Genomic DNA, 25240 nt, shown 5'->3' with positions numbered 1-25240 from the left:
GAACTCTGAGCTGGAGACTCACACTGAGGACTGAGGGGTCTGTACAGTAAAGACTCCTGCAGGCTAAGGGTTCAGGTTTAGGGTGTGCACATTGAAATGGAAGAGGAAGTGACGTGTGTGTGTGAGTGTGTGTTGTGTACAGGTGGAGAGGAGGCGGAGAAAGTGGTGTTAGGAATGTAAGGGATTGGGGGGGGAGGGGGGGTCCACCTACTATATTCAGTATTTACAAGAAAGGAGCGTATAAAAATGTACAAGGAGACTCCTCTGTCTTCCCCAAAAACCAAGAACTCAGACCCCGACACATGATTACACACACATTTGTTTTTTTTTGTTGTTGTTTTTGTACCATTGAAAATACGCTATTTCTGTAAAATCACCTGTGCCACGTCGGCTAAATAACATGAAGTATACAAACCAAAAATAGTCAGATTCTTTACTCTTGCAACTCAGTTTTCTTAAATAAAGACTGCTTTGCATGTCTGGGGGACATCACTTTGTGATTGGACACATTTAAACTCAAAGTATGGTGCAGGGTGTCGTCGATAAACTTTCAGATCAGATTTGTCATGGAGCCTGTAAAAGCAGAGATTAATTTGACACTGTCCCTTTAAGAAGGTCAACAGTTATTTGATTGATGTGTTTGATGTTTTTTTATTACCTGTATAAAACAGAAGGCTAAGGTTAAATCATTGCACTGTGTGTGTGTGTGTGTGTGTGTGTGTATGTGTGTGTGTGTGTTCTTCCAGTAGGGGGCGGCATAACCTCATTTTTAGAGCATCAACATCACTTAAAGTCTTTTAGCTTCAACCCTCTGTATGAATGTGTTGCACAGTGTGTGTGTGTGTGTGTGTGTGTGTGTGTGTGTGTTTTATGTGTGTGTGAGTGATTGTGTGTTTCAGTAAGATATTGTTGCTTTGTCCCAGCTTTGGCCCTTCTTGCTCTGGCGTTGCATTCTGGGTAGCTGGACGTCCACTTCCTCCTCGCTGTCGTCTGACTCAGCGCTGGTGATGTCATCATCCTCCTCGTCGTCCTCCTCCTCCTCTCCTTCTTCGTCATCCTCTTCCTCCTCCTCGCTGGCCTCCTCCTCTGCAGCCTGAGGCTGCTGGAGATTCTGTGGGGAGCGGCGTTCAGAAATCAAAAGCTGAAGACACGTGCGTTTTCTTCTTCTGATTCCTGAAGCGTTGTTGTTACACTCCCTCATCATGCCCCTCCCCCGCCCTCCTACCTCCATGGGGTTCACTGTGATGGTGAGCGCCGAGTCGTCCCAGCTCACATCCTCCTCTTTGGCCGTCTCTGCCAACTTCACTTCCTGTTGGTGTGTCAGGTGGATGCGGTAGATGCCCAGCACCACCACGACCACGAGAGCGGCGATACACATGACAATGACCACGGTGGCGGCGCTCGGCACGCCTGAGGGGAAAGACGAGAGAGGGCTGAGAGGAGCACAAAGACAGCAGCGAGTATCACAGTGTTTTGGTCAGAAGACAAAAAAACAAAAAGTCAAAACTAGACTTTGCTGGTTCGAATCCCACCTGTGGCTTTTTCCCCCCCAGTGTCCGACTCTATCCGCTGTCATGTATTTCACAAAGAGCCCCAAAAATAAAACGCAACGAAATTGAAAGGTTGAATCTGAAAGAGGCCCTCAAGTGTAACAATTCATCTCACACACACACACACACACACACACACACACACACACACACACTTACTCACGCACATACTGATGTTTTCCTTTCACTTTTAAGTCTCTACATACAGCATGATATCGTCACATGCTCGGAGACGTAAGTCATCACTGAATCTCTCTTTGCTGATTCTTTACTCCTGATTTCCATCCACCCACGTTCGTCTCTGCTACTCTGACCTCCTTTTCACACACACACACACACACACACACGCATGAACACAAGCACGCACACACTCCGTTAACAGCACTGGCCACTGAACTCTCCAGGATTCTAAGTAAAATCCATTAGAGTGTGATGAATAATTAAAACGCCGTGTGGTAGATTTAGACCGATGTCTCTTCCGGCTCCATGTTCCCCTGACTTCAGATGACTCGCATGCACAGAGGGAGAGGAAAACGAACGGGGGAATTACACTTCTCTCCATCACTGAGGAGCGCGGCGTGAGAGCGGCGGTCGGATGAACAGAGCGATAAACAAACTAGAAAGCGAAACTGAGCGTTTCCCACGACGAGGCCGTGTTTACCCAGGGATGAATGGCTGACGTTAACGCACAAAGACAGCAGCGAGTGCAGGCAGACGTTTCAGCTTATCGCTTATCACAGTGTTTTGGTCAGAAGACAAAAAAACAAAAAGTCAAAACTAGACTTTGCTTGACGGGAGCGTCGCAGATCTTGTGGTTAGTGCGTGCACGCCACGTACAGACGCTGTAGTCCTGAGAGTGGGCGCCGCAGGTTCGAATCCCACCTGTGGCTTTTTCCCCCCCAGTGTCCGACTCTATCCGCTGTCATGTATTTCACAAAGAGCCCCAAAAATAAAACGCAACGAAATTGAAAGGTTGAATCTGAAAGAGGCCCTCAAGTGTAACAATTCATCTCACACACACACACACACACACACACACACACACACACACACACACACACACACACACACACACACACACACACACACACACACACACACACACAGCCATGTTGTGTGTTCAGAGTCAGTTATGGTTGTTTTCCTCATTTTGCTGTACCAGTCTTCACTGTTATCGGCTCCGTTGGATATTGGATGACTCTCCTGATGGCCTATTGATTGTTTCTTTCTCAGGTTGTGTCATATCAGAGAAGCTTTAAATAAGAAGGCTCCACTGCTCTCGATTGTTATCTTTAATTATTGTGACAGCTCCATCGATTTTCTGAGAATGTCATTTTTCAAATTGTATTTTCTTCCCCTTTTTAACAACACTAAGCCACGTTAGCGTGCGCGGCTCAAAGGATCGCAATTGCAGCGTTCAAGTCGGTTAGCCTGTCAATCACTTCGGCCAAGACTGAAGCACTTCAGCAATTACTGTCGGGCTGCCGTGACATTTCGTTCAGACGCTCCTGCCTCCCTCAGAGTAAATAATAATCACTGTGGGCGTCTGTTAGTGTTCACTTTGTGCAATCATCAAGGTAAAAAAAAACCCAGCTGGTCTCAGGTTAGCAGCTCCAGTTAACGTTAACTTTGGATATATGCAGAAAATAAATCAAGCTAATTTAACATTTCAATTGTTCCCATCAGGCTGTTTTGGTCTCTTGTTTTTAAGGGTGCAGCAACAGCTCAGTCCTTATAGGCTCTTCGGTTGCTGGTTTAAGTCCCAGTACAAATCTGGATTGTCTGCTGGAGGCAGCGGACCCCCGACTGCTCAGGCGCCAAACGGTGACGTCTCTGCATACATGCATGTCTACAGGTGCAGTTTGTGCTCTCGGGCTTCTTTCTTTAAAACATAGCTTCCTGTGTCATGAACTACACATCCCACAATGCATTGGGAATGACATCTCTTCTTCTTAAAAACAAGTGTGCGGCATACCAAGGTGAATGATCCATTTCCTGTTAGCTAACTAACTAACAAGCCTGCTAATGAAACTATCCGTTCACATTCGGCGACAGGAACCTCTAACATCGAGCTCCACCAATCAGAGACGTCGCAGGTGACTCGTGGTCACTCTACCTGTGATGGTTATCATGGCTAATTTTGAACCACACTCTCAGGCCGAATTAGGACAAATGTGGCGTGTGATTGGCTTCTATCTGTGTGTTCTTGCTAAAAAACACAACGCAAGGATGAAACCTGAAAAAAACTAAATCGTATATTTCTAACAGATTTCTCTGCCCGACAACAAGCGTCAAGTTTAACCTTTGAGTGATGTTTGTGGCTTTGATTCAAACAACCAGCAGGGATTCATTTAAGCCGGGTGTCAACTACAGATTGTGTCAAATAAAAATAAGTAAGCACATGTCATGTAGGTCTCAGTGCAACACGCGGCCTGCACACATCATAAGCTCTATTTAGTAGCATAACCAGAACACACGTTCGGGGATTTCTCTTGATCTAAAATGTTGATTTCTTCGGCTGTGATCTGCAACCTACTGAGATAACACGACTTCCCAACGCCTGGCCTCGCTCTCCCTCTCCCTCTCCGCTGCCGTGTGTGTGTGTGTGTGTGTGTGTGTGTGTGTGTGTGTGTGTGTGTGTCTAACAGAGGACTCCTCAGATGATCGTGATTCAGTCAAGTTCCTGAGATTTTCACACTAAATTCACGTCCTTTGATCTTCCTCGCAGTGAAGCTTCGTGCAGCTCCTCAGTGTCTCGGCTGAGTGTTTTCATGTGGTTCACACACACACACACACACACACACACACACACACACACACACACACTTACTCACGCACATACTGATGTTTTCCTTTCACTTTTAAGTCTCTACATACAGCATGATATCGTCACATGCTCGGAGACGTAAGTCATCACTGAATCTCTCTTTGCTGATTCTTTACTCCTGATTTCCATCCACCCACGTTCGTCTCTGCTACTCTGACCTCCTTTTCACACACACACACACACACACACACGCATGAACACAAGCACGCACACACTCCGTTAACAGCACTGGCCACTGAACTCTCCAGGATTCTAAGTAAAATCCATTAGAGTGTGATGAATAATTAAAACGCCGTGTGGTAGATTTAGACCGATGTCTCTTCTGGCTCCATGTTCCCCTGACTTCAGATGACTCGCATGCACAGAGGGAGAGGAAAACGAACGGGGGGAATTACACTTCTCTCCATCACTGAGGAGCGCGGCGTGAGAGCGGCGGTCGGATGAACAGAGCGATAAACAAACTAGAAAGCGAAACTGAGCGTTTCCCACGACGAGGCCGTGTTTACCCAGGGATGAATGGCTGACGTTAACGCTCTTTAAATGCTCACTGGTTAGCATGTACTGTAGCTCCTGGGTCTGACTGCCAGCCAGGGGCGGGTCCAGACTGTTTGGACCCGGGTGCCACCAAAACTCCAAAAGCAGTTACTTCAGTTTGTCTAATCTCCACATGGGAGAGCTGGCTTCATCTTTCAGCCTCCGCTCATCTTTTAAAACAGACGTCTAAAAATGAGCACGGCTGAAGGTGCAGGACAGGTTCTGGATCAGAAGTGTTCCCTGTTATTGATTTAACAGGCTTTCATGGTGTGCAGGGAAACTTTACAGGTGACACACATCGATCCCAGAGCTAATATCTGGCTCTTTCCCGTCAACGACACGTCAGCCAATCGAACAAAAAGTCTTATGATTAGAGGGAGATAAGCTCTTAAATTGTCCTTTTTTCAAATATCACATTAAATGCGAGGATACAAATAGAACAAATTAATCTAATACAACAAACATTTACAGTATTTTTTCAAAGTAATGAGACACATTGAACACAGCGAGCTCGGCTGTGGTTGCTCACCTGAGCTGTGGACGTGGTACAGGTCGTGGATCGTGGACGGATGATGGACCACCTGCATGTACTGGGGCGGGGCTACCATGTGATTGACATGTTCTCCAGCGTCTGAGCTGTGCAGCACGCTCACCTGTTCGAGGCAGGAGGAAGTGGAGACTTTACAGTCAGGTCACAAGGAGGTAAAATGTGAACCAGACAAATCCAGAATCTAAAGAAGGAGGACGTACTGGCTGCTGCACACAGCACGTTTCCTTCCTGATCACACAGGAAGGTCATTACACATCTTACAGGTCGCTCCTTTAAAGTAACCACGTACAGGTGCCGACACGCCGTCACAGACTGTTTCTTGGAGTTTCAGCTGATTTTAAACCTGAGCAGCAAAATCTAAAAGGAAGTCTCCGGAGTCATGTGAGAGATAAACAAACTTTCTGCTGCACCATTGAACTCAAAGGTTCATATTAGTGGAGGTGGAAAACCAGATTGGCCATAAAATTCTCATCTTTTTTTTTTTTTTTTTTTTTTTTATCAAATTGAGCGAGTGTGAAATTGCATACTGAGTACCGAGTTACGTTAAAGGCTTTTCCATTTCTCATACTGAACTTTCTACTTTCCCAGAGATGTTTTGTCACCAAAGGTGGGAAATTGATGCTGCAGCAGTTCATTTTAAATTTGCTCTCAGAGTAAAAGTGTTGCCAGACACCTGAGCTGAGTCAGCACAGGGACCCTGCCAGCTGAAGCACTTTGATACAGTCACTTGTAAGAAGCTGCTCCATCTTTGATGGCAACTTGCTACCAATGCTGACTATCACAACTGTTGTAATGAAGGATTTTAATTTGTGCAAGTACGTTCAAATCATTTGTTACGTGAGAGCAGATTTTTGTCCTGTGACATAAACAAAGAACCTCCGAAAAGATGATTGCTTTAAAAACATGCAGCCAACCTTTAATGAATCTTTTTGTGCATAACATTTTCACGTCTATTAAAAGTTTGAGAACGAAAGTTTCCAGATGGCCGACTCAGTGCAGACACTCTGCAAAGGCTCAAACGATAAAAAGAACGAGGCTGCACATTCAGAACCAACGTGATGAAGTTACCTCGGTCCTGAATGTGCAGCCTGTTGCAGCTTTTTCAATATACATTTACTTTCTCATCTTGTGACCACTCAAACAGCTTCTACACACTGATGGTAGAGTCTGCTGTCAGAGGACACAAGTCCATTCATGCACATTCACAGGGGTTGAATATCTGAAACCACGTGAAACATGGCTGCTCGTCCACACTGACCTCCAGGTTGAACTCGTTGCTGGTGTAGCGTCCGTTGAGCTCGGAGCAGGTGAGGCGAAACCTCCTCTCCGTTAGTAGCTCGGGCTGCCAGTTGTAGTAACGCACCTGTCGGATCACCTGCTCGTAGTTGGACATGGAGTCCACACCTGAGGGGGGAAACACGGACACACGTTTCACTTACTGCTCGTAAAAACATTCTGCCGACTTTACGGATGTGCCGCAAGAAAACCAACTTAATGACACTACGCACATCTTTGGTTTGGTAACCGCAGCAACCTACCATATATGGACATGCCAGACGTGGAGTTGGTGGCGTCGAGGTGTTTTCCCAGCAGGACGCTGCGCTGTAGTTGGAGGGACTCTTGGTCCGGCCTAAGCTCCTCCCCCAACACCAAGATATCACAGTAGTCCAAGTTATGAATGATCTCCTCCAGTAACCCGGGTCGGCGTGCTACACACACACACACACACACACACACACACGTCGTCTGTTTCATTTATGAAGAACATTAGAAGAAGAGGCTGTGAACACCTGGAGGTCGTGTGTTTGTTTGTTTGTTTGTTTGTTTGTTTACAACTTAGAAACTTTAGAATAGCAACACTTGCAGGCGGCTTAAAATAATAAAAAAAAATACATATCCAACTTTTCTGCAGGGACAGCCAAAGGAGGCCTGCATGCCTTTGTTCCCCTCTCACTAAATGAAGCCTAATTAACGTCCACATGAATGCATGCACCCTTAATTGTGGCGTGACAGCCTAATTGCTGCCGCCGTGCCTCGACCCCGAACACTTTTAAAGTCCATATTCAAAGATTACAGGACAAAACACACCTTCCCCTTCTCACAGACTCCAATTATTCGTCATCTTTCTGAACACTGACGGCGCTTTGAGGCTGTGCAGTAACAAGTCCCCTCTGACAGCTCCCGTCACAGCCATACCGGGAATCTGCTACAGACTACTATAAAGCACTGGCCTCCACGTCTCACTGTTCAGCAGCCTTCACTGTGCAGTCCCTCAGGAGGAGACGGGCTATGCCCATTTAACTGTCTCCCGATGGAGACACAGAGAGAGAGATATATGTGGGGTGTGTGTCTGGAGGGCGTCTCTGGGGGAAAGGCAGACGTGAGGAGGAGAAACGGGGAAACGTGAGCAGAAGTGCAAAGAAAGTTGTGTTCATGAAGATTCTTCTCCCAGTGGTTTTTGGGTTGTGAGCTTCTAGATGCTCTCTGTACTTTAGATCTTTGTTTAGCATGAAACGAGCACTCTGTTCAGTTAGCTTCACGCAGCATTAGCTTCCATAAGCGACCAACAAGGGCTATGTGAGTCTCTTGCTACAGAACTTCAGGCCGACCCAACCTCGGGCTCCCGACTCCACGTGGGGTCGCATGGGATTTATTATGGAGAGCAGAACGAATATTGTATCCTAACATATATTCAACGCAGGCTCCCGTGGGCTGCAGCCAACGCCAAACAAGAAGTCGTCGTGCAGAAACGTCCTGCAGCCTCTCGTCTTCTGTCCACAATGAAATAAACACCAAGTAGCCTCAAAGTGCTCTAACATGAATGTTGACTTAGAAAGAAGCAACAAAAAAATTTAATCCAGCACAAAGCTGTTTGTGTTTTGGAAGTCGGAGATCTCGGGGGGTCACGAGTGGAAAAGGTTGGAAAACGATGATCTAGAAGTTTCCTTCTGCAACTGTTAGCCGATAGCGTTATCTATTTGTCCATGACACGACTGACTGACTGACTAAACTTTTCTGACAGTTGCCAAGCTACTGTGGCCACTACAGGTCCAAAGAGCCCAGCAGCTGCTGAAATGATAACGCGGCATGTTCAGAAATGCTGCACAGTCATACGCTTAAACATGCTGCAAAGAAACAAACTGCGTCGACATCAAGCTGCAGATACAGACATGAAACAAAACAACTGCAAACACAGACTCTGACAGAAGTGCTGCAGACCTGCAGGGGCGCTCTGTGTTCACTGACAGGAGAGAGGAAGAGAGACCTCGAGCAGCCACCGTGCAAAACACCTGAGAGCACGCGACTGTCACTTCATTGGTCTGCAGACGAGGCTTGTAGCAGTTTATTAAAGGGATACTTCACCCATTTGCATGAAGCTTTGTATCATTAGAAACATAGTAAAAAAAAAAGTTTTCTTTCCATGATGCAATATGACGATTTTTGCATCACATGAAGAAAACTTTCAAACAAAGAAAAACATTTTTCTCGTCTCAGGGCAAAATGAAGGCTGGATTCACAACCATTCAACACTATTAGCATGTTTCTAATGATACACAGCTTCATGTAAATGGGTGAAGTGTCCCTTTAACTTTGGCATTTGGAAGTTAAGTTCTGCTTAAAGAAAAGGAGAAGAAGTGCAGCAGCACAGTTTGTGTCATCGTCACGCAGCAAACGCTGAACTCTGAGCTACAGTGCAAAAGGAGAGAAACGTGACAGAGGGGGAAAAAAAAAAAAAAAAAGCTATGAGATGAGAAAGAGAACAGAAGATGATGATGAAAGCAAAGATGTTAAAAGGAAAAGATGATGTGTTAGTGAAAAGAATTGCAGACATTGGCTGTGAGTGAAGGCACCAGAATAAGCCCTGAAAAGATACTGTGCTTTAACACAGAGAGGGCGACGGCAGGACGGAGAAGTCCTGATGAAAAGACGAATGAATGACGGAGAGACGGAGAGAGAGAGAGAGAGAGAGAGAGAGAGAGAGAGAGAGGGCTGATTAACAGGGTCCAAAAGAAACATACTGCATGCCCTACAAAAGAAATATATGATTTATCTGGGATCCTTTAAGCCTCGAGAGGACACAAAATCTGCTCATTATGGAACTTCATCGTGTCTCCCTCTCCCACACACTCTGCTCTCTTTCTTTCCTTTTCTCTGTCTTCCTCTGGCTTCCAGCTAATCTCTTCCCTCCAGCCGCAGTCTCTATTTCACCAGCAGAGAAAGCTCCTCTGACTCCTGAAAGCAATGCCACTTTCTGCTCTTCTTCCCGCTCCGCATTTCGAACAATGGAGGGCTAAAACCTCCCGCTAGCTCTGCTTATCTGCTCCTAATTGGCTGCGAGTGGCGTGGGCCCGGGGCTGAGCCGGGCAGGGCAGGTCTGTTCCCGCCTCGATGGCGGGATGGTCGGACGAGGCTAAAGCCGCTGGGATTTAAATGTCATAGTCATTTGCTGCTGGTCAGGGCCGTGCGACCCTGAGAATCAGTGCAGAGTCGGGTACAGGTCTTACTCAGCAGGGGGGAGTCTGCAGTCACACGAGGACACAAAGGAGATTGTTTGGCAACAGTGGAGGGGCTAATACCCACAGTCCTGTTTGAAAGGGGATAGACTGCTGCAGGAAATTGACTCAACGTATTGGCTGCATGGAACAAAAGGCTCCAGCTTACACTGTAGATTACTGGAGGCGAGAGGGGGCATTTGTCCTCGACTGTATCTGAGAGGTGGTCGTAGTGGCTGTGTGTGCAAAACGCTGGTACATTATAGTCCCAGTATTCACTGTTCTGTGTTGAGGTCCGTTTAAGTTTGTTTGAAAGAGAACCTGTTTTTTTTCTCTCCAGTTTTATTTACACAGCTAGAAAAGATTATTGTTAAAGGACCAATCAGAGAGCTGCTCTCTTCCTCTGTGATCAGTCAGCCAATCAGAGAGCTGCTCTCTTCCTCTGTGATCATGAAGGAAACCTGCTGTGTTGAAGCTTCTCTGACAACAATGCAGCAGCCAGTATGTCCTCCTTCTAACTTTAGATTCTGCTCCTGAATGCTCTGGATCTGATTGGCCCAGAGAAGGTAGGCGGAGCTTTGAAGGCCGTTTTGGACGCCCCTGGGTTTGCCAGATATGAGAGCAGTTATCAGGTGAACAGGTGTTGCAGCGATGGAAGCGGGCAGTGGAACTGCTTCAGATAGAAGTGATTGTACCCGAGCTAAAAAGCCTCTGCATGTTTCTAATAAGCTCCAGCAGCAGAAAGCTGCTCAAACTAGGATCAATGTTGGAGATGAAACATGGAGAGAGGTTAGAACGCAGAAAGCTTTACAGACCCATGCAGAGCTGGCTAAACACTGAAGCTACAGTGTCTCCACATGCAGCGCTGGCTAAACACTGAAGCTACAGTGTCCACCACATGCAGAGCTGGCTAAACACTGAAGCTACAGTGTCCACCACATGCAGAGCTGGCTAAACACTGAAGCTACAGTGTCCACCACATGCAGAGCTGGCTAAACACTGAAGCTACAGTGTCCACCACAAGTTTCTTTCCGCTGTGATCTTGTGTCACACATGAGACTATTTCTCCCGATGTGCGAAAACCTTAGAAGTGAAAATCTTTAAATGTTCTTTTACTTCAGAAGTCTGAACTGTAGATTTGTTTTCAACATGTGACGAGATCGTACATGTGCCACTTCACAGAGTCACACAGACGTTATTGGAGTTTGAATCAGCTTTTCCTTCCTCCAGGAACATCGTCTCAACTTTTGTTTTTGTGGAGTTCACCGTGCATGCAGATGAACCAAATGAAAGAGGCGCTGGCTGCTGCTGCTGATTCGCAGTCTCAGGAGGCTTTATGAAACATTCAGCTTTCTCTGAAGATTTGTTTTGATAGTGCGACAGGTGGCTCCGCATCAGCTGTGACACGTCGTGAATGAGTGAGCATCATCAATATGAAAAAACTAGTAAGATATTTAGTGGAGACAGATTTGCACCTGCAGGGAGGAACACTTTGTGAAGTTCACTTTGACTTGTTTCTTCTGACGTTGGAGTTGTTCTGAGAGCTCGAGATCATAGCTCTGTATGTACATACTTTATATATACAGTTGTGTGCGAAAGTCAGGGCACCCCTTTAAAAACAGCATATTTTATATATTTAAAAATGTATATTCATATTTATTGTCTCTCTGGTATATGGGAAAAAAAGACAATATTGTCAGGAAACATTAATGCATAGTTACATTTCATTTTATAAATTGAACAAAATTACAAAAATGAAAAACATAATTTTGGCATGTGCAAATTTTAATTTTTGTAATTTTGTTCAATTTATAAAATAAAATGTAACTATGCATTAATGTTTCCTGACAATATTGTCTTTTTTTCCCATATACCAGAGAGACAATAAATATGAATATAAATTTTTAAATATATAAAATATGCTGTTTTTAAAGGGGTGCCCTGACTTTCGCACACAACTGTATTTACATTTATTTCCTGTTACTGCATGAATGAATTGACTTATTCCTTTATGTGTTTACAGCTCTAGTCCGATCACGGTTATCTGATACCTTCTTTTTGAATTTAATTGAATCCACTTACATTTTGATGCTTTATTCTTTTGTTGACACTTTTATCTCTGGTTAAATTGAACAATAGCTGCACCGTCATTCATTTACTTCCCCTGAGAGTGAATTTCTCTCTTAATTATAGAAGCAGAGGTAAAACAGGAAATTCATTGTTTTCTATTCTGGACCTGACTGCCTGTGTAAGGCTTGAATTAACATCAGCTGAAGTAAGTAGCTCATGCTGCAGATGAGATCTGTGTTTTAAGAGGTAGCTGATACTGCCCACAGTTGGTAAACTGTCCCACAGAGCGCCCCCTACAGGCCTGGAGTATGAACTTCTGTGTGTGCTGAGGTTTTACACTAACCGAGACCAAGGCATACCCGAGGCCAAAGGGCTCCAAGACCGGGACAGGACAAAGACATTTAGGGGTCAAGACCGAGTCAAGACCAAGGCAATGTGAGACTGAGACAGGACAAATATCACTGATAAATCCTCGTCCTGTGTTTAGGGGGGCATGTCAATCACTTAGACCGTAACAAACTGTGCACAGTTTAAAGTGTTCTTTCAGAAAGAGGCGTCTTCCATCTCGTCACAGTGAAGACGTGGACAAATAGCCAGTCAGTGGTGGTCTTGACTCGTCTTGATTTGAGATCCAGAGTCCGCCCAGTCCGAGACCAGAAAGAGGTCTGGAGACAAAGACTGACTTCAAGTCTGACCACAGCAGTATGTGTTTGTCGGGAGCCTGACGGGAGTGACGGCCCGTACCTGTGTGATGTGTGGTGGTGTCTGCTCTGGTGACCGTGCTGATGATGTGCACGTCCTGGAACAGAGCGACTCCACCCGGCGCCCTCAGGTCGGAGGCCGGTCGAGTCAGTCTCTCCGCCCCGCTGATGGTTATCCTCGGCTCACTGGGCTGTAACACCATCACCACCGCGTCGATGTCTGGTATGGTGATGCACGTGTCTTCACCGAAACACCTGCACACAGAGAGGTGAAGAGAGAGAGAGAGAGAGAGAGAAACTATGAAATGACAGGACCAGCCGACCTGAGTGACCCGGCGGACTCTGGCTTTGTGTTTCCTGTTACTTTAGCTGTTTGTGTTCAGGCGTGACGAGGACGTAGATCAGCTCAACATGGAAGCATCATCTCAGCAGCTTTGAGAGCTTTTCAAACTCTCTCCACGCTCTTCCGATATTCCCCGTTGTCTTGTACCCACGTCCTCTGATCGGGAAATAAACAATCTCAAAAACACGCAGTGAAAAAGCGGCGCAGAATGGTCGGTCATACAGCGGCCTTTTTTTTTTATTTTTAAAAAGAGGCTGTTGTCATGGAGACGGGACAGGCGTGCAGCGAACAAACATTTCATGCCAGCGTTTTTCAACCCTGAAAAAAACGCCGTCTGGACACGGGGTCTTTTGGTGAAGTAATGTTTACTCTTTAAGTTCAGTGTGTTGTCGTTTGCACGTGGAGGACGACTCGTGGTTAATAATATCCGCCTCCATCATCCCTCTCGCACTACTGTCCCCAGGATCTGTAACAGTGATTACAGCCAGCCGATGACATGTTTCTCCATTGATGACCAGTAACTGAAATCATTGAATACCATGATGTCCACATGTTTTCAGTTGTCCTTGGTAACTTTCGATGAGTTCATTCCTTTATTTTCATCCTCTGAATAATTTCACTCAGTATGGCTAGACTCCATTCAGTGAGCACAAGGTCATGGAAGAAGTATCCAGGTACTGTTTAAGGACAGTGAATGAACCTCAACACAAAGTATTCAGCATCAGAGGGTAAAGCTGGGGAACATTACAGCAGCCAGTCAAACGGGAAATGTTAGCTGGATGAAGAAAAGATGGATGCATGCTGTGTTTTAATACACGCAGGTCTGCAGGCCTGCCTCCCTGTCAGCATGGGACAACAGGCTTCAACGCACAGCATCCACCGGCAACCTCAAATAGACGGACATGCGTTTTTACTGTAGGAGAGGAGGCACACACACTCTGAGTCACAAGCACTCTGATGCATTAACACACACACACACACACACACACACACACACGCAGAGTTACGACATTAGATTAAACATCAATCAAATGGAAAGCAGAGACATGAGAGAGGAAGCGACAGGGTGGGAGAAAGAAAGGGACAGAGCGGGCTGGTGGTGATGAAGAGCGATGGGGGGGGGGGGGGGGGGGGGGTTGTGTTTTTAAAGCATGAAAGCAGAACAAACAACCAGATTTTTGTTTTTACTTTTCACCGAAGGGCCTTTTCTAGCACACAAACATCTGTCAGTGGGAGGGAAATCAATGCTTTCTCTCTCGACTGTAGCTTGAAACCATCTACAGGAAAGAATCCTAACAAGCTTATTTCCTGCGTTTTGAAAACACGGGACAGAAGATTTCAGCTGTCATGCATGCATGCTGTATTTTTCTTATTTAAATTCAAATTTAAACAATGCTTGGCTGCAGAAATCCATCCACAACCTGGTGTGTGTGTGTGTGTGTGTGTGTGTGTGTGTGTGTGTGTGTGTGTGTGTGTGTGTGTCGTCTCCATGTGGGTAGTTAGTGTGCATTTCTATGTAGAGAATTCTAAGAAAAAGAATGGAGGTTTGGCTGCAGGTCAGAACATGACACAAGTATGTAAAGTGTCATCTGTGCATGACCCATAAAGTCATTATTAATGTGCAACACCACATGCAGGGCTTTGCTAAGCAGGGCTTGTTTCTAGAAAAGGTGAGCTGAGCAGTCAGCAGGGATCAAAGCTGAAGGCGTGTGAGTTAGTTTGACATCGGTTCACCTGGGTTTCTTCCTGACAGATTTCTGTTGTGGTAATGTGATATAAACCCTCACCCCACTTTCTCTTTCTGAACCCACATTAAGTTTTCATGCTCTCTTCGGTTCAGTCACACGGGAGAGCTTTTTAGCTGACAAATTCTTCGATAGAAGACTCTTCACTTGCAGGCAGGCAGGCAGGCAGGCCCCCCCCCCCCCCGACCTTCTCCAGTAACTGCATCATGTGCAGCCGACACTTAAAGATAAAGGATAACTAATGGGGACATGTGGGACACACAGCTGCTGAGCAAGGCATCAAAACAAGAAGGCTGCACTGTCATTCTCTACGATCAGCCGATGAACACTCCCTGTCTCGTCCTCTGCCCTGCATCAGCTCTGGAGGGGGGGGGGGGGGCGACTGTGGGTCAGTGGTAGAGTTGTTCATCTCTTTGACTGAAAGGTTTTGGGTTCGATTCCTCCCCAGTAGCTTCTGACTAAGGAGGATGTTATCTCATCAGTCACGTAAAACTATCTGCGAGGGTTGAGGAGGGCGGAGCCTCAATGTCAAAAACACACAATGTTCTGCTATTGCAACGAAGCATGGCCAACGCGAGCGGTCTCATCAGCGTGCTCACATGAAGGAGAGCACACACACACACACACACACACACACACACACACACACACACACATCCGAAGAGTCCAGAGTGACAGAAGCTTGGAGGCCATAACAAAACATGCATGACAGATTAGCAAGAAATAATGGTTACAAATTCTAATATGCTCTCATAGAACTGAAAGAGTCCATACAAAGCTACATTAGACTACTTTAATTAAAATAAATAAAATTAAAAATTAAAATGCAGTTGCAAAAAAATAAAAATGTTTGAATGTGGAAACACTTGAGGAGGTTTGTAATGGAGACAGCTGTGAGGGTGTTTATTAGGTATGACTGTCTGAGCATGATGAGGGTTACTAAAGATCAGATACAGTCAGAGAAGTCCATCATGAAGGCTGTGCACGTGGTGTGCTCGTGCATGAAGTGTACCGTGTGGACTCACACCTCTTCCAAACGAGCCGGGGACGAGGAGGGTTAGTGAGCTGGAGCACGGATCGGACACTGGTCAAACAAACGTGTGCGTCCTCAGTGTCTTAAACCTAACCTGTTGTTGTCTCCTTCATTTATCGTGCATTGGTCTTCTTCTTCTTCTTAGTGTCATGTTGTTGTTGTTATGTTGGCTGGATGTGTTTACTGCTGACTGGGAGACCAGGTGTCCTCTCACAGGGATCTCAGAGACAGCCTTGAACCCGACCAGATAAAACAAAACTTTTCTCAGTTTTTCATGGGAGTACTTTTATTTATGGTTGTTACATTAAAGTCAGCTGAAAAATAAGGAAAGAAAAAGTCCCTGCATCTTCGCCTGACAGTTTGATGGAAATGTAGCTGTTGCCTCTAATCCTCTGCAGTCGATGGCTTGAGACAGAAACAAACAAACAGGTATATGGGGGCACTGTAATCTCAGGTCTGGTCTGGACACAGCTGGTGGTGTGTGTCTGTTGGCTGTTCGGGCTTGGAGCCATTGTTGTGAGCTGTGGGAGATACGAACTCAGCGATGCAGACAGAAGGCTGCTGCGTTTGCTTGCAGAGCTAAAAGGGAAAAAAATCCTGGAGCCAGTCCAACTTAATTATAAAGAAATATGACAAGGGAGCCTAAAAAGGGTTGTTGCAGAGATTAGTGCGAGTTTTATTTTTCTCAGGGCTTGCTGTAATTGCAGTTATTAGTCGTCAGCATGAAACAAATTGCATCGCATTTGGAAGAATTAATTAACATCTCTTTTTATTTGCGAGGAGTGACACTGTCCGCGGGGTGGGGGTGGGGGTGGGGGGGGGGGAGATGGCGGGAGGCCATGTTTCCGACTCCCCGTGTGTCTTAACCAAGTTGGTGTGAGTTTTGGATGGAGCGCTAAAACAACAAACTGGAAATTCAATCACCTGAGTTATCATGGGGACTCTACAGACAGATCTGCTGCTGGAAAAACACCAGTTGGAGACGCTCTCTGTGGCCAACACAATTTAGCTGTCATGACAACAGGATGACCAATCAGCAGCAAGGGAGAAATTAATGTTTAATATATTCAACAAAAGCACGAGCTTAATATCACACACAAGATCCTCATGCAGGTTTAATGCACTTTAAAACAACCATCACTGAGGTCCGCTGATTCGCTCTGATCTGATTGGATCCCAGGCGTCTCCTGAGAATACGTTGAGCCCCGTGTGGTGCGTCATTGTGTGTGCGTGGTTAACTCATCTGAATCAGGGTTTACACGCGTGTGACGGGAAGCACCGATCATGCAGTCCTTGATCATTCAGACAAAAACCCTTTGTGAATGCTTCTCATAAAATGAAACTATTTTGATTTTAAAGTTTAAAAGTCATAAAGCTCATGGACGTCAGGGAGACACTGAAGAGGCTAATCTACGGTGAGCGTGAAGGGACAAAACAGCATGAGATTAATCAAGATTTAAAAAGAAAAAAATCCTCATTTCAGACCTTAGTTAATGTGAGCAACTAGTTATCAATGAGTGTGTTTTTATATGGAGGTGGTCTCAAACTGTGTCATGCTGTTTCTGCACACACACACACACACACACACACACACGCACACAGTTATTGCAGCGAGCAGACACGTCAGCAGTCTGCGAGCAAAACTTAATTTAAACAACATTTAGCAGTGATGCAAGCTCAACCGTGGTTAGCATAATGTATTCCTTGATAAGCTGTGAGCCTCTAGCTACAGTGACACCGCTTCATCACCAGCAGCCTGTGCAGCACACATACACACACACACGCACGCACACACACACACACTCTCCTGCTGTGTTAGTTAAAGTCCTCAGGCCCACGGCCGTGCATCGAACCCAACAGGAGGGCGGAGAGTGAAACCCCTGAGCTGTGCTGCAGGGGTCTACATATATTTAAAACAATCATGAATTTTAATGGTAACCCGCCAAGGGAGGCTGTTTTACCAGCCAGCCCCCCCCCCCCCCCCCCCCCCCCCCCAACACCCTCCTCAACACACATGCACTTGCTCCTTTTTATTTTTATATCTCTCCCCCTCTCTTGTACCTCTGGCAAAACCCAGGCAGAATTATTAATACATGACATGAAAATGTAGAAACGAGCCCCCGGTGGCGACAGCGAACAGAAAATGGTGTATTAAAGGAAAAGGAAAGTGACAGCAGAGGAAAGGAAGAACAGAGGGAGAGAGGACGGGGAGAAGGCGGGGTACAGATCAATGTATGAGAAGGGAATTATGTATTAGTCAGGCTTTGATATTTGCTGTGTTTTCTGTTGAACATTTAAAAGAAGTGTCAGGGTGGGTTAACGCTGGTTCTGTGCGAGAGCGGACACAGAGAGGAGCAGAGGAAGAAAACGATGCGTTACTCACTGGACGTCTGTGGAGATGTGCAGACGTCGGATGCCCGGTGTCGGAAACTGACGAGAGTTTATGTAAGAGACTTTCCTCACTGCAACGTTCATGTTCTCCAGATCCTCTCCCTCCATGACCAAGATGGACTGGGCCGGGTTAAAGTGAAACTAAGGACGGAGAACACAGAGGCATTAGACGCGTCTCACACTCAAACACGCAGAGCCAGTCGTAGCATGTGTATGAGTGTATACAGAGCAGGGGCAGGTGAGCCCCCTGTGGGACCCTGAGGGTAAAGACAGGGCGGGACCCCCCTCTGGGAGGTCTTCACTGTGACGTGTGCAGATTCTCCATGTTTGAAAACAAGCTTCGTGGTGAGCTGAATCCGTCTTTAAAGGTCGAGTATCATCTGTTCAAAAAGCAGGACTTTTCTTCAAACATGGAGTGAATGTCATCAAGGTGTGTGTGTGTGTGTGTGTGTGTGTGTGTGGGGGGACCAACGAGACAAAGTCCTTCCATGTGTCAACATGGACATAAAGCTGGTTCTGATTTGCATCTTCAGTAAAGGCTGTGTGGAGCTCGTGGAGACAGTTGCACTTTCTGACATCTTGGAAGGTTTTTTAAAAACTCCCATCTGTCGACTTGGCAGCCGACCGTGATGCAGCTTTAACTCTGACAAACAAAAAGTTGTAAAAAAAATGGATCTATCCATTTCAGCTCAGCAGTTTGATTAGCGGAGAGGTCGAAACATTTGGAAAACACTAACTTTATTTAAACCTATGGTCCTGGCAGCCATCGATTTCTCTTCATTTAACGACACAGCAGCATGAACATCTGCATGGAGAGGCTGCTTTAATCAGGTGATCCATCATAGTGAACATCAGATTTGTACTCTGTTATCGTGCGACAGCAATGACACTTTAACTCAATCTTTATTGTGATGGATCACCTATTTTAAAGGGATCTCAGGACTGAAAGACATGCAGGGGAGGAATTAAAACCAGATCAGGTAACTGCCACCAGACACTGGTGGAAGTGTTTGTAGTCAAAGGGAGTGCAGTGTGCACACATGGGCTGTAGTTGGATGGAGGTGTGTCCTCTCCTGCAGGGTTTGATGGTAGGGATTTAAGGCTCTTCTTTCTTTAAAGACAGGTTTCGTGCTCTCCAGTTGGAGCTGCAATGAGTGTTTCCTAAAACGCTCTCTCAGCAGCGGGGTTACAGTACTTCCACACTGCATGGGGCTCGCATGCACTGCCTCTCCTCTGTCGTTTCTCCCTTCTCTCCTCTCATCTCCTGTTCTCCGTCGCTGTACTTACTGCCCCCCCCCCCCCCCCCCCCCCTCGTCTCTCCTTCCCTCGCCGTTATTCTCCTCTGATTGTGCTGTGCCAGCTCTCCACCTGCTTGGCTAAATGCTGTCCTTAAGCCTCCCGTGGACTTATGGGAGCCACACAGACCGCGCAGCTAAGAAGAAAATGAAATAGCTTTCAAAAGATAAACCACACTGGCCCCAGAGAGGTTTCCTTCCTCCTCCTCTCCTCATCCCACCTTGTCTCCTCTAAAGGCAGGAGAGGCTCTCTTTGCTGCAGCAGGACACAAGGAGAGCAGACGGGCTGACGGACACAAGAAGACTCAGCAGAGAGAGAGAGAGATGGGGAAAGAGTTAAGGGGGTTTTGAGAGGTGGGCTGGTGCTTTGCTGGGGGTTGGTGGGCGACTTTAAGTCCACACAAACCATCCATCTTGTCTCCTCTCTATCGTCCTCCGTGCAGGGAGATGGATGAGCTGGGATCCTCCAGGAAAGACAGCCAGTGTGTTCTTTCACCACTGATGCTTTAAAGAAGGAGTGTGTTTGTGTAAATGTGGATCAAATGTGTCGTCCACCAGAGGAGGACGGATTATGAATGTGGGGACAGCACTGATGCATTCAGATTCATTTCTGCTTTTTAAATCACAGCGATTGTCTCTCTTGCAAAGAGCACAAAGAGAAGACAGAAACCATGACAGTGACCCACAGCTCAAAGAAAGATTTGACTTTTAACCAGTTTTATTTACGTTAGACAGTTTTGCATCATTTTTCAGGGGTGAATATTTAAAAGTCTTCTTCTGTCCACTTTGAGACGAGACATGAAAGTGTCTCCTTACACGTTAAAGAAGATCACTGTAACTACACTCCCCTCTTGACTGTATGCAGAGAGTCATGAGATAAATATAGTAAAACATGGAAAACGAGGAGGTTGAGGAGAAAACGGACTTTTATTGTTCCCCCTCTTTGCTGTCAGTCGCTGCCTGGCTAATTTGTGTGTAAACAAATTAAAGAGAAAAGAAAGTCTGCATGTTGTTTTTGAATCGCTGCAGGTTCCACAGAGACGAGGATTTCTCGTCTTCCTTTTCATTGCTCCTACTATGATTCTCTCATTTGCCGTGTGTCCTGGAGGAGAAGTGATCGGTCATCTCAGACACGGCGTGGGAAGTTTGCAGCTTGTTAGGCTCGTACTCCAGCAGGATGTTGTGTGTGTGTATATCTCTTTAAATCTCTCTCAGCTGTCGTGCCGTACCTTGATGTTCTTATCCAGACTCTCTAAGGAGTTGATGTCCAGTCCCTCTTTGCAGGCTTGCAGACAGGAAATGACTTTCTGACTCTCGATCTTCCCTGGTCGGATGGTGAGTCCGGATAGGCTGCCCCGGAAGTACTGCGTGAACCTCGGCTTGGTCACCTCCCCGCCTACACACAAAGACAACAAACATTCACGTGAACACTGTGAAAGAGGTCATCTCATATTAAAGTACGGGACTGCTTGTTGACACTGTTGGACTTTGAATGTCACTCAGCTGTACTTTCAAAAATGTGAGTGCACAACAAGAAAACCTTCTGAGGTCATGTGACCACCGAGCGTCTTTTTGTGCGAGCGCTCCGAATGATCTGGATGGAAATCTTTCAGCTTTTTCAGAAAGTCACCGGCGCTCTTTTCCAAATGTTTGATGTTCCCCGTAGTTTTACCGCCGATACTGATCGTGCTCCGCCTCTGAGCGGGTAAAAAAAAACAATCTGAAAAAAAATAACATGCAGTAAAAAGTAACGGAGCGGTGACGATCATGCAGCGGCGCCTGTCAGCAGACCGTTGTCATGGAGACAGGACGGATGTGCAGTGCTTTTGTTATCAGCCAGCGTTTTTATGACGGTAAAAACCCTCCAGGTTGACGTGAACGTGTGCAAAGCTGTTGGACGAGCTCTTTGCTATCCCTCCCCTGCTATGTGTCGTCTCAGCGTCCCTTACATGCTGCAGTATCATCAAACCAAAGCTGACCTCGTCTACACTCTGATTATGAGTCCTGATGATCGCATCATGGCGTGCACGTTTTCACGTCTCTGTCCTGTTACTAAGCAGCAGGGTGATACTGCAGTGTCACCCAGCGAGCCCGACCAGGAAAAAATAAAGGTAAGGAAAAAGTCAACACATTTAAAGTTTGTCCTCTGAACTCGGTAAAGGCCAACGGCAGCCAGAACAGTCTCTCATTAACTGAAAGGTTACCAGCTTTAGGTATCAAAACTTTACCTTTGCTTCCCCGTCCTATCGTTTATTTATTTTCGTACATGTTGTCTCTCTCTCTCTCTCTCTCTCTCTCTCTCTGCTTGTCTTCAGCTCTGGCAGAAATCCACCCAAGCACTAAAGGAAATAATGAAGTGAGTGACACGCCCCCTGCTCACAAGATGAAGATTTTTCAGGGATATTTATGGTCCTGGCCTCGTCTCAGTCTCAGGCTCTAAACTTGTCTCAATCTCGGTCTTGACTCATTTGTATTTAAGCTCATATGTTCACCATTCATCTTCACAAAGTGTGCACTTGTTAAACTTCTGTCCTTTGCTGTATGTTGTAATTTCACCAGCTGATACAACAAATAGGGAAATCTTCCATGTTGTTGTCCATGTTGGTTGGACGAGGAAATGACTGTCTTTAACCGAGCTGGTTGGTTTAAGAAGCAGTCTGAGATATTCTTCAACACATGAAAGTTTTGGGAACACTTCATCAGACATAGCTTGCCCTTGGTACCCACCTGATAGTAGAGGAACATGTATCACTGCCCTGAGTGATGGATGAGCTCCACAGCTCTGTAAAGGCAGCAGGCTGGATGCTTGATTTTACTTCATCATGTCCTACTTTTTTACTAAACATGGACTACTCCACATATTCATGTTAGAATATTCCCTGCTGAACTGAGACACACTGTGGACAGAGTTAGACCTTATTGTCCCTGAAGAAGGCGTTAGCGTCCTCGTGGTCGTGTTACCACCGCACGGGGACCAAATCAACTCACCGGCTCGTCGTCTGTCGGCCTGCCTTTCCTCACAGGAGACTGATGAAGGCTTTTTCTTGACCGACCAAATGGAAACACGAGGGCAGCGATAACATTTCTCTCACTTGAACTATTCTACTTACATGTGACCTTGTCTCATCACTCTCCGTCCTCCCCTGTGTCTTTCTCTATCTCTCTCGTTCAGAGGATTCTCTGTCTTTCCCAGCCCTCTTAGCGCCCCTTTTTTATGTTTTGAGATATTTAATTTTATGTTCTGCAAACGTTTATCCGTTCCCTGAACACCTCTTCTCAAACTGTCCTGTCCGGCTCTGAACAGCTGCTCTTTAGTTTACCTTTCATGTGTATTGTAAAAGTTGAAAGACCAGATGTTAGCATATTACAAGCTAACCATATTTGTGGTTTGTTTTTCCGATCACACTGTAGCTTTAAATATGTAAATGAGCTGTGTCTGACCACGCCCCCTCTCTGGAAAGGCTCGGGTGTACTCGCTGCTTTCTGGCTCCATGTCCTATTGTTTACGGTGAGAAGGCAGACTCAGAGGGCAGAACAAACACCTAGCTGTGGGAGTGTCACCCACCTGGGGGAGGGGCTACTGCCCTTTGTGATGTCATGAAGGGAAACTCTCCAAACGGCCTGTTTGAGCACACATTTTCTGAAAAGTGGAGCAGGCAGAAGACGGAGAGGATGGACTTTTCTCATCATTGGGGGGGTTTGTAGACAGATAGAGGAACATGGAGGAGAGGATTTTGAATAATATTTGACCTTTAAAAAAACCAGCTAACCATTAAATAAGCTAAATCAGTTACTAGGCTTTAGCATAATACATTTTCCAGGGATGGTCAAAAAGTCTTCTATATTTCAGTCGAGGACACAAACTCAAAAAGTTTTACACATTCTTTAAAGGTTTGTGATTATTCTTTGAAGGATTTTCTAGCCTGCATTGATCGGCGATGTCAAAATGGACGTTTTGGCATGAGGGTATAAAAAGTGAATTCCATGCCTTGTGAAAATGGTTTGTTTGTATAAAAAAAAAAAAGGGAAATATGAAGACCTCCATGCGTGGTGTGGAAGTCCAGCATTGATTTAACTTTGCTTTTAAGGGAAAGTTTGTCTTTCACTGGATGTTCTTCAAGTCTTGTCTGCTCAGTTCAATCAGCCGGGGTGCTTTGCATACCAGGGGAGCAGAGTCTTATAAAACCACAAGGTCATGTCTGGATTCACTCATATCAAGCTTTGCCAAACCCTCTCTTCCCTCGTCTTTATGCTTCCCCTGCTCTCTCTCTGCATCCTCTCTCGATGTCCACCTATCCACCCTGACAGATGTTATCAATTCAGACCAGAGAAACCATTAAGGGTCCCAGACAGAGAGTAAAAAAAAGACACGCGGAGGAGAAGGGATTACCCCGTCGCTGCAGAGCGGGAATGATATGGGTGATGAAACCGCTGATCACCCCACTTTACGGTGGCTGGTTTTTACGCGGCGTCAGCTCTCTCTGCCTGCTCCGTGCAGCTCTATAGATCTTCACTCTCCTTTCTACTCAGCTTTATTTGCGTCATTTCCAAAACAGCAACAGATGAGACTGGGGAGGCATCGCTGATCTGAAAATAGGGCCATTACTTAAGTGTGAGTATGAGCCTCTTTAGTGTGGGACTTATTTTATGTGCACCTGTATGAGCGCCTGCAGGCCTGTGTGTGTACCTTATATTGTATAAGTACAGATATTTATGTTTCAATTTGTGCTTGTAATAGTCAATACTTCTTTTATCCCGGCCTACTGCTGTGATGAGGCAGCCAATGATGGCAGAGCAGAGCAGTGTGATTACACAGTCGAGGAAAGAGATGAACGAGTCGAGATGATGGGGATGCTCCTCGCCGTCTGACTGTTTTAACACTTCTGATCGTGAACTCACTCAGACAGGTCAGAGGGTAAATATATGGTGGGTCTTTGAGAATGGCTCAGCTGTAGCACACTCCCAAAGGGGAAGGAAAAAGAAATCTTCGAGGGCGACCTTTCTATTAGAGAAGAGGTGAAAATGAAAAGTGGATAATTTACTGCTTCATTGATGCAGGGAATCACACTAACAAGTCGATCTCAGGCGTTCATGTACTCGAGATATTTACCCAGAAAATAATGGTATCTACAGATAATCTCAAAGACAAGCACTTACAGTTTGAAGAGTGACTCATATAGGTCACTGACCTCAAAACGTGTCGTTGTAAATCCACTCTGATCCTGTATTTGATCATGTCTATAAACCCCTCTATTTCAGCCCTGCTCAGAACAGGCTGTTTCTGTGTCTGTAGCTTTAAATATGTAAATGAGCTGTGTCTGACCACGCCCCCTCTCTGGAAGGGCTCGGGTGTACTCGCTGCTTTCTGGCTCCATGTCCTATTGTTTACGGTGAGAAGGCAGACTGAGAGGGCAGAACAAACACCTAGCTGTGGGAGTGTCACCCACCTGGGGGAGGGGCTACTGCCCTTTGTGATGTCATGAAGGGAACATCTCCAAACGGCCTGTTTGAGCACACATGTTCTGAAAAGTGGAGCAGGCAGAAGACGGAGAGGATGGACTTTTCTCATCATTGGAGGGTTTGTAGACATGTTAGAGGAAGATGGGGAAGTGGATTCTGCAGAATATGAGACCTTCAACCATTTAGACACGTCTTGGCGTGTGGTCTTCATCAGCATGACTGTTTCACAAGCCAAACTGTAATGTGAT

General features: G+C 45.9%; 1 protein-coding gene across 2 annotated transcripts in view; it reads right to left on the bottom strand.

Annotated features, from left to right (window-relative positions):
* Positions 1–419: 419 nt before the first annotated feature.
* The window catches only part of LOC306830374 (calsyntenin-2-like), a 250424-nt gene continuing 225603 nt past the window's right edge, over positions 420–25240 (bottom strand). For both annotated transcript variants that reach the window (XM_079353806.1, XM_079353805.1), the window contains exons 10-17: positions 20762–20928; positions 18230–18378; positions 12769–12980; positions 7000–7170; positions 6720–6865; positions 5441–5564; positions 1226–1410; positions 420–1111 (exon numbers count right to left, since the gene is read on the bottom strand). In XM_079353806.1, the coding sequence (XP_079209932.1) occupies positions 896–1111; positions 1226–1410; positions 5441–5564; positions 6720–6865; positions 7000–7170; positions 12769–12980; positions 18230–18378; positions 20762–20928 (1370 nt within the window). In that variant the 3' untranslated portion in view covers positions 420–895. The remainder of the gene's footprint in view (positions 1112–1225; positions 1411–5440; positions 5565–6719; positions 6866–6999; positions 7171–12768; positions 12981–18229; positions 18379–20761; positions 20929–25240) is intronic.

Source organism: Symphodus melops (assembly GCF_947650265.1).
Source record: "Symphodus melops genome assembly, chromosome: 10".
NCBI lineage: Eukaryota > Metazoa > Chordata > Actinopteri > Labriformes > Labridae > Symphodus > Symphodus melops.
The sequence above is the reverse complement of the archived record's forward strand: the minus strand, read 5'-3'. Positions and strand labels throughout refer to the sequence as shown.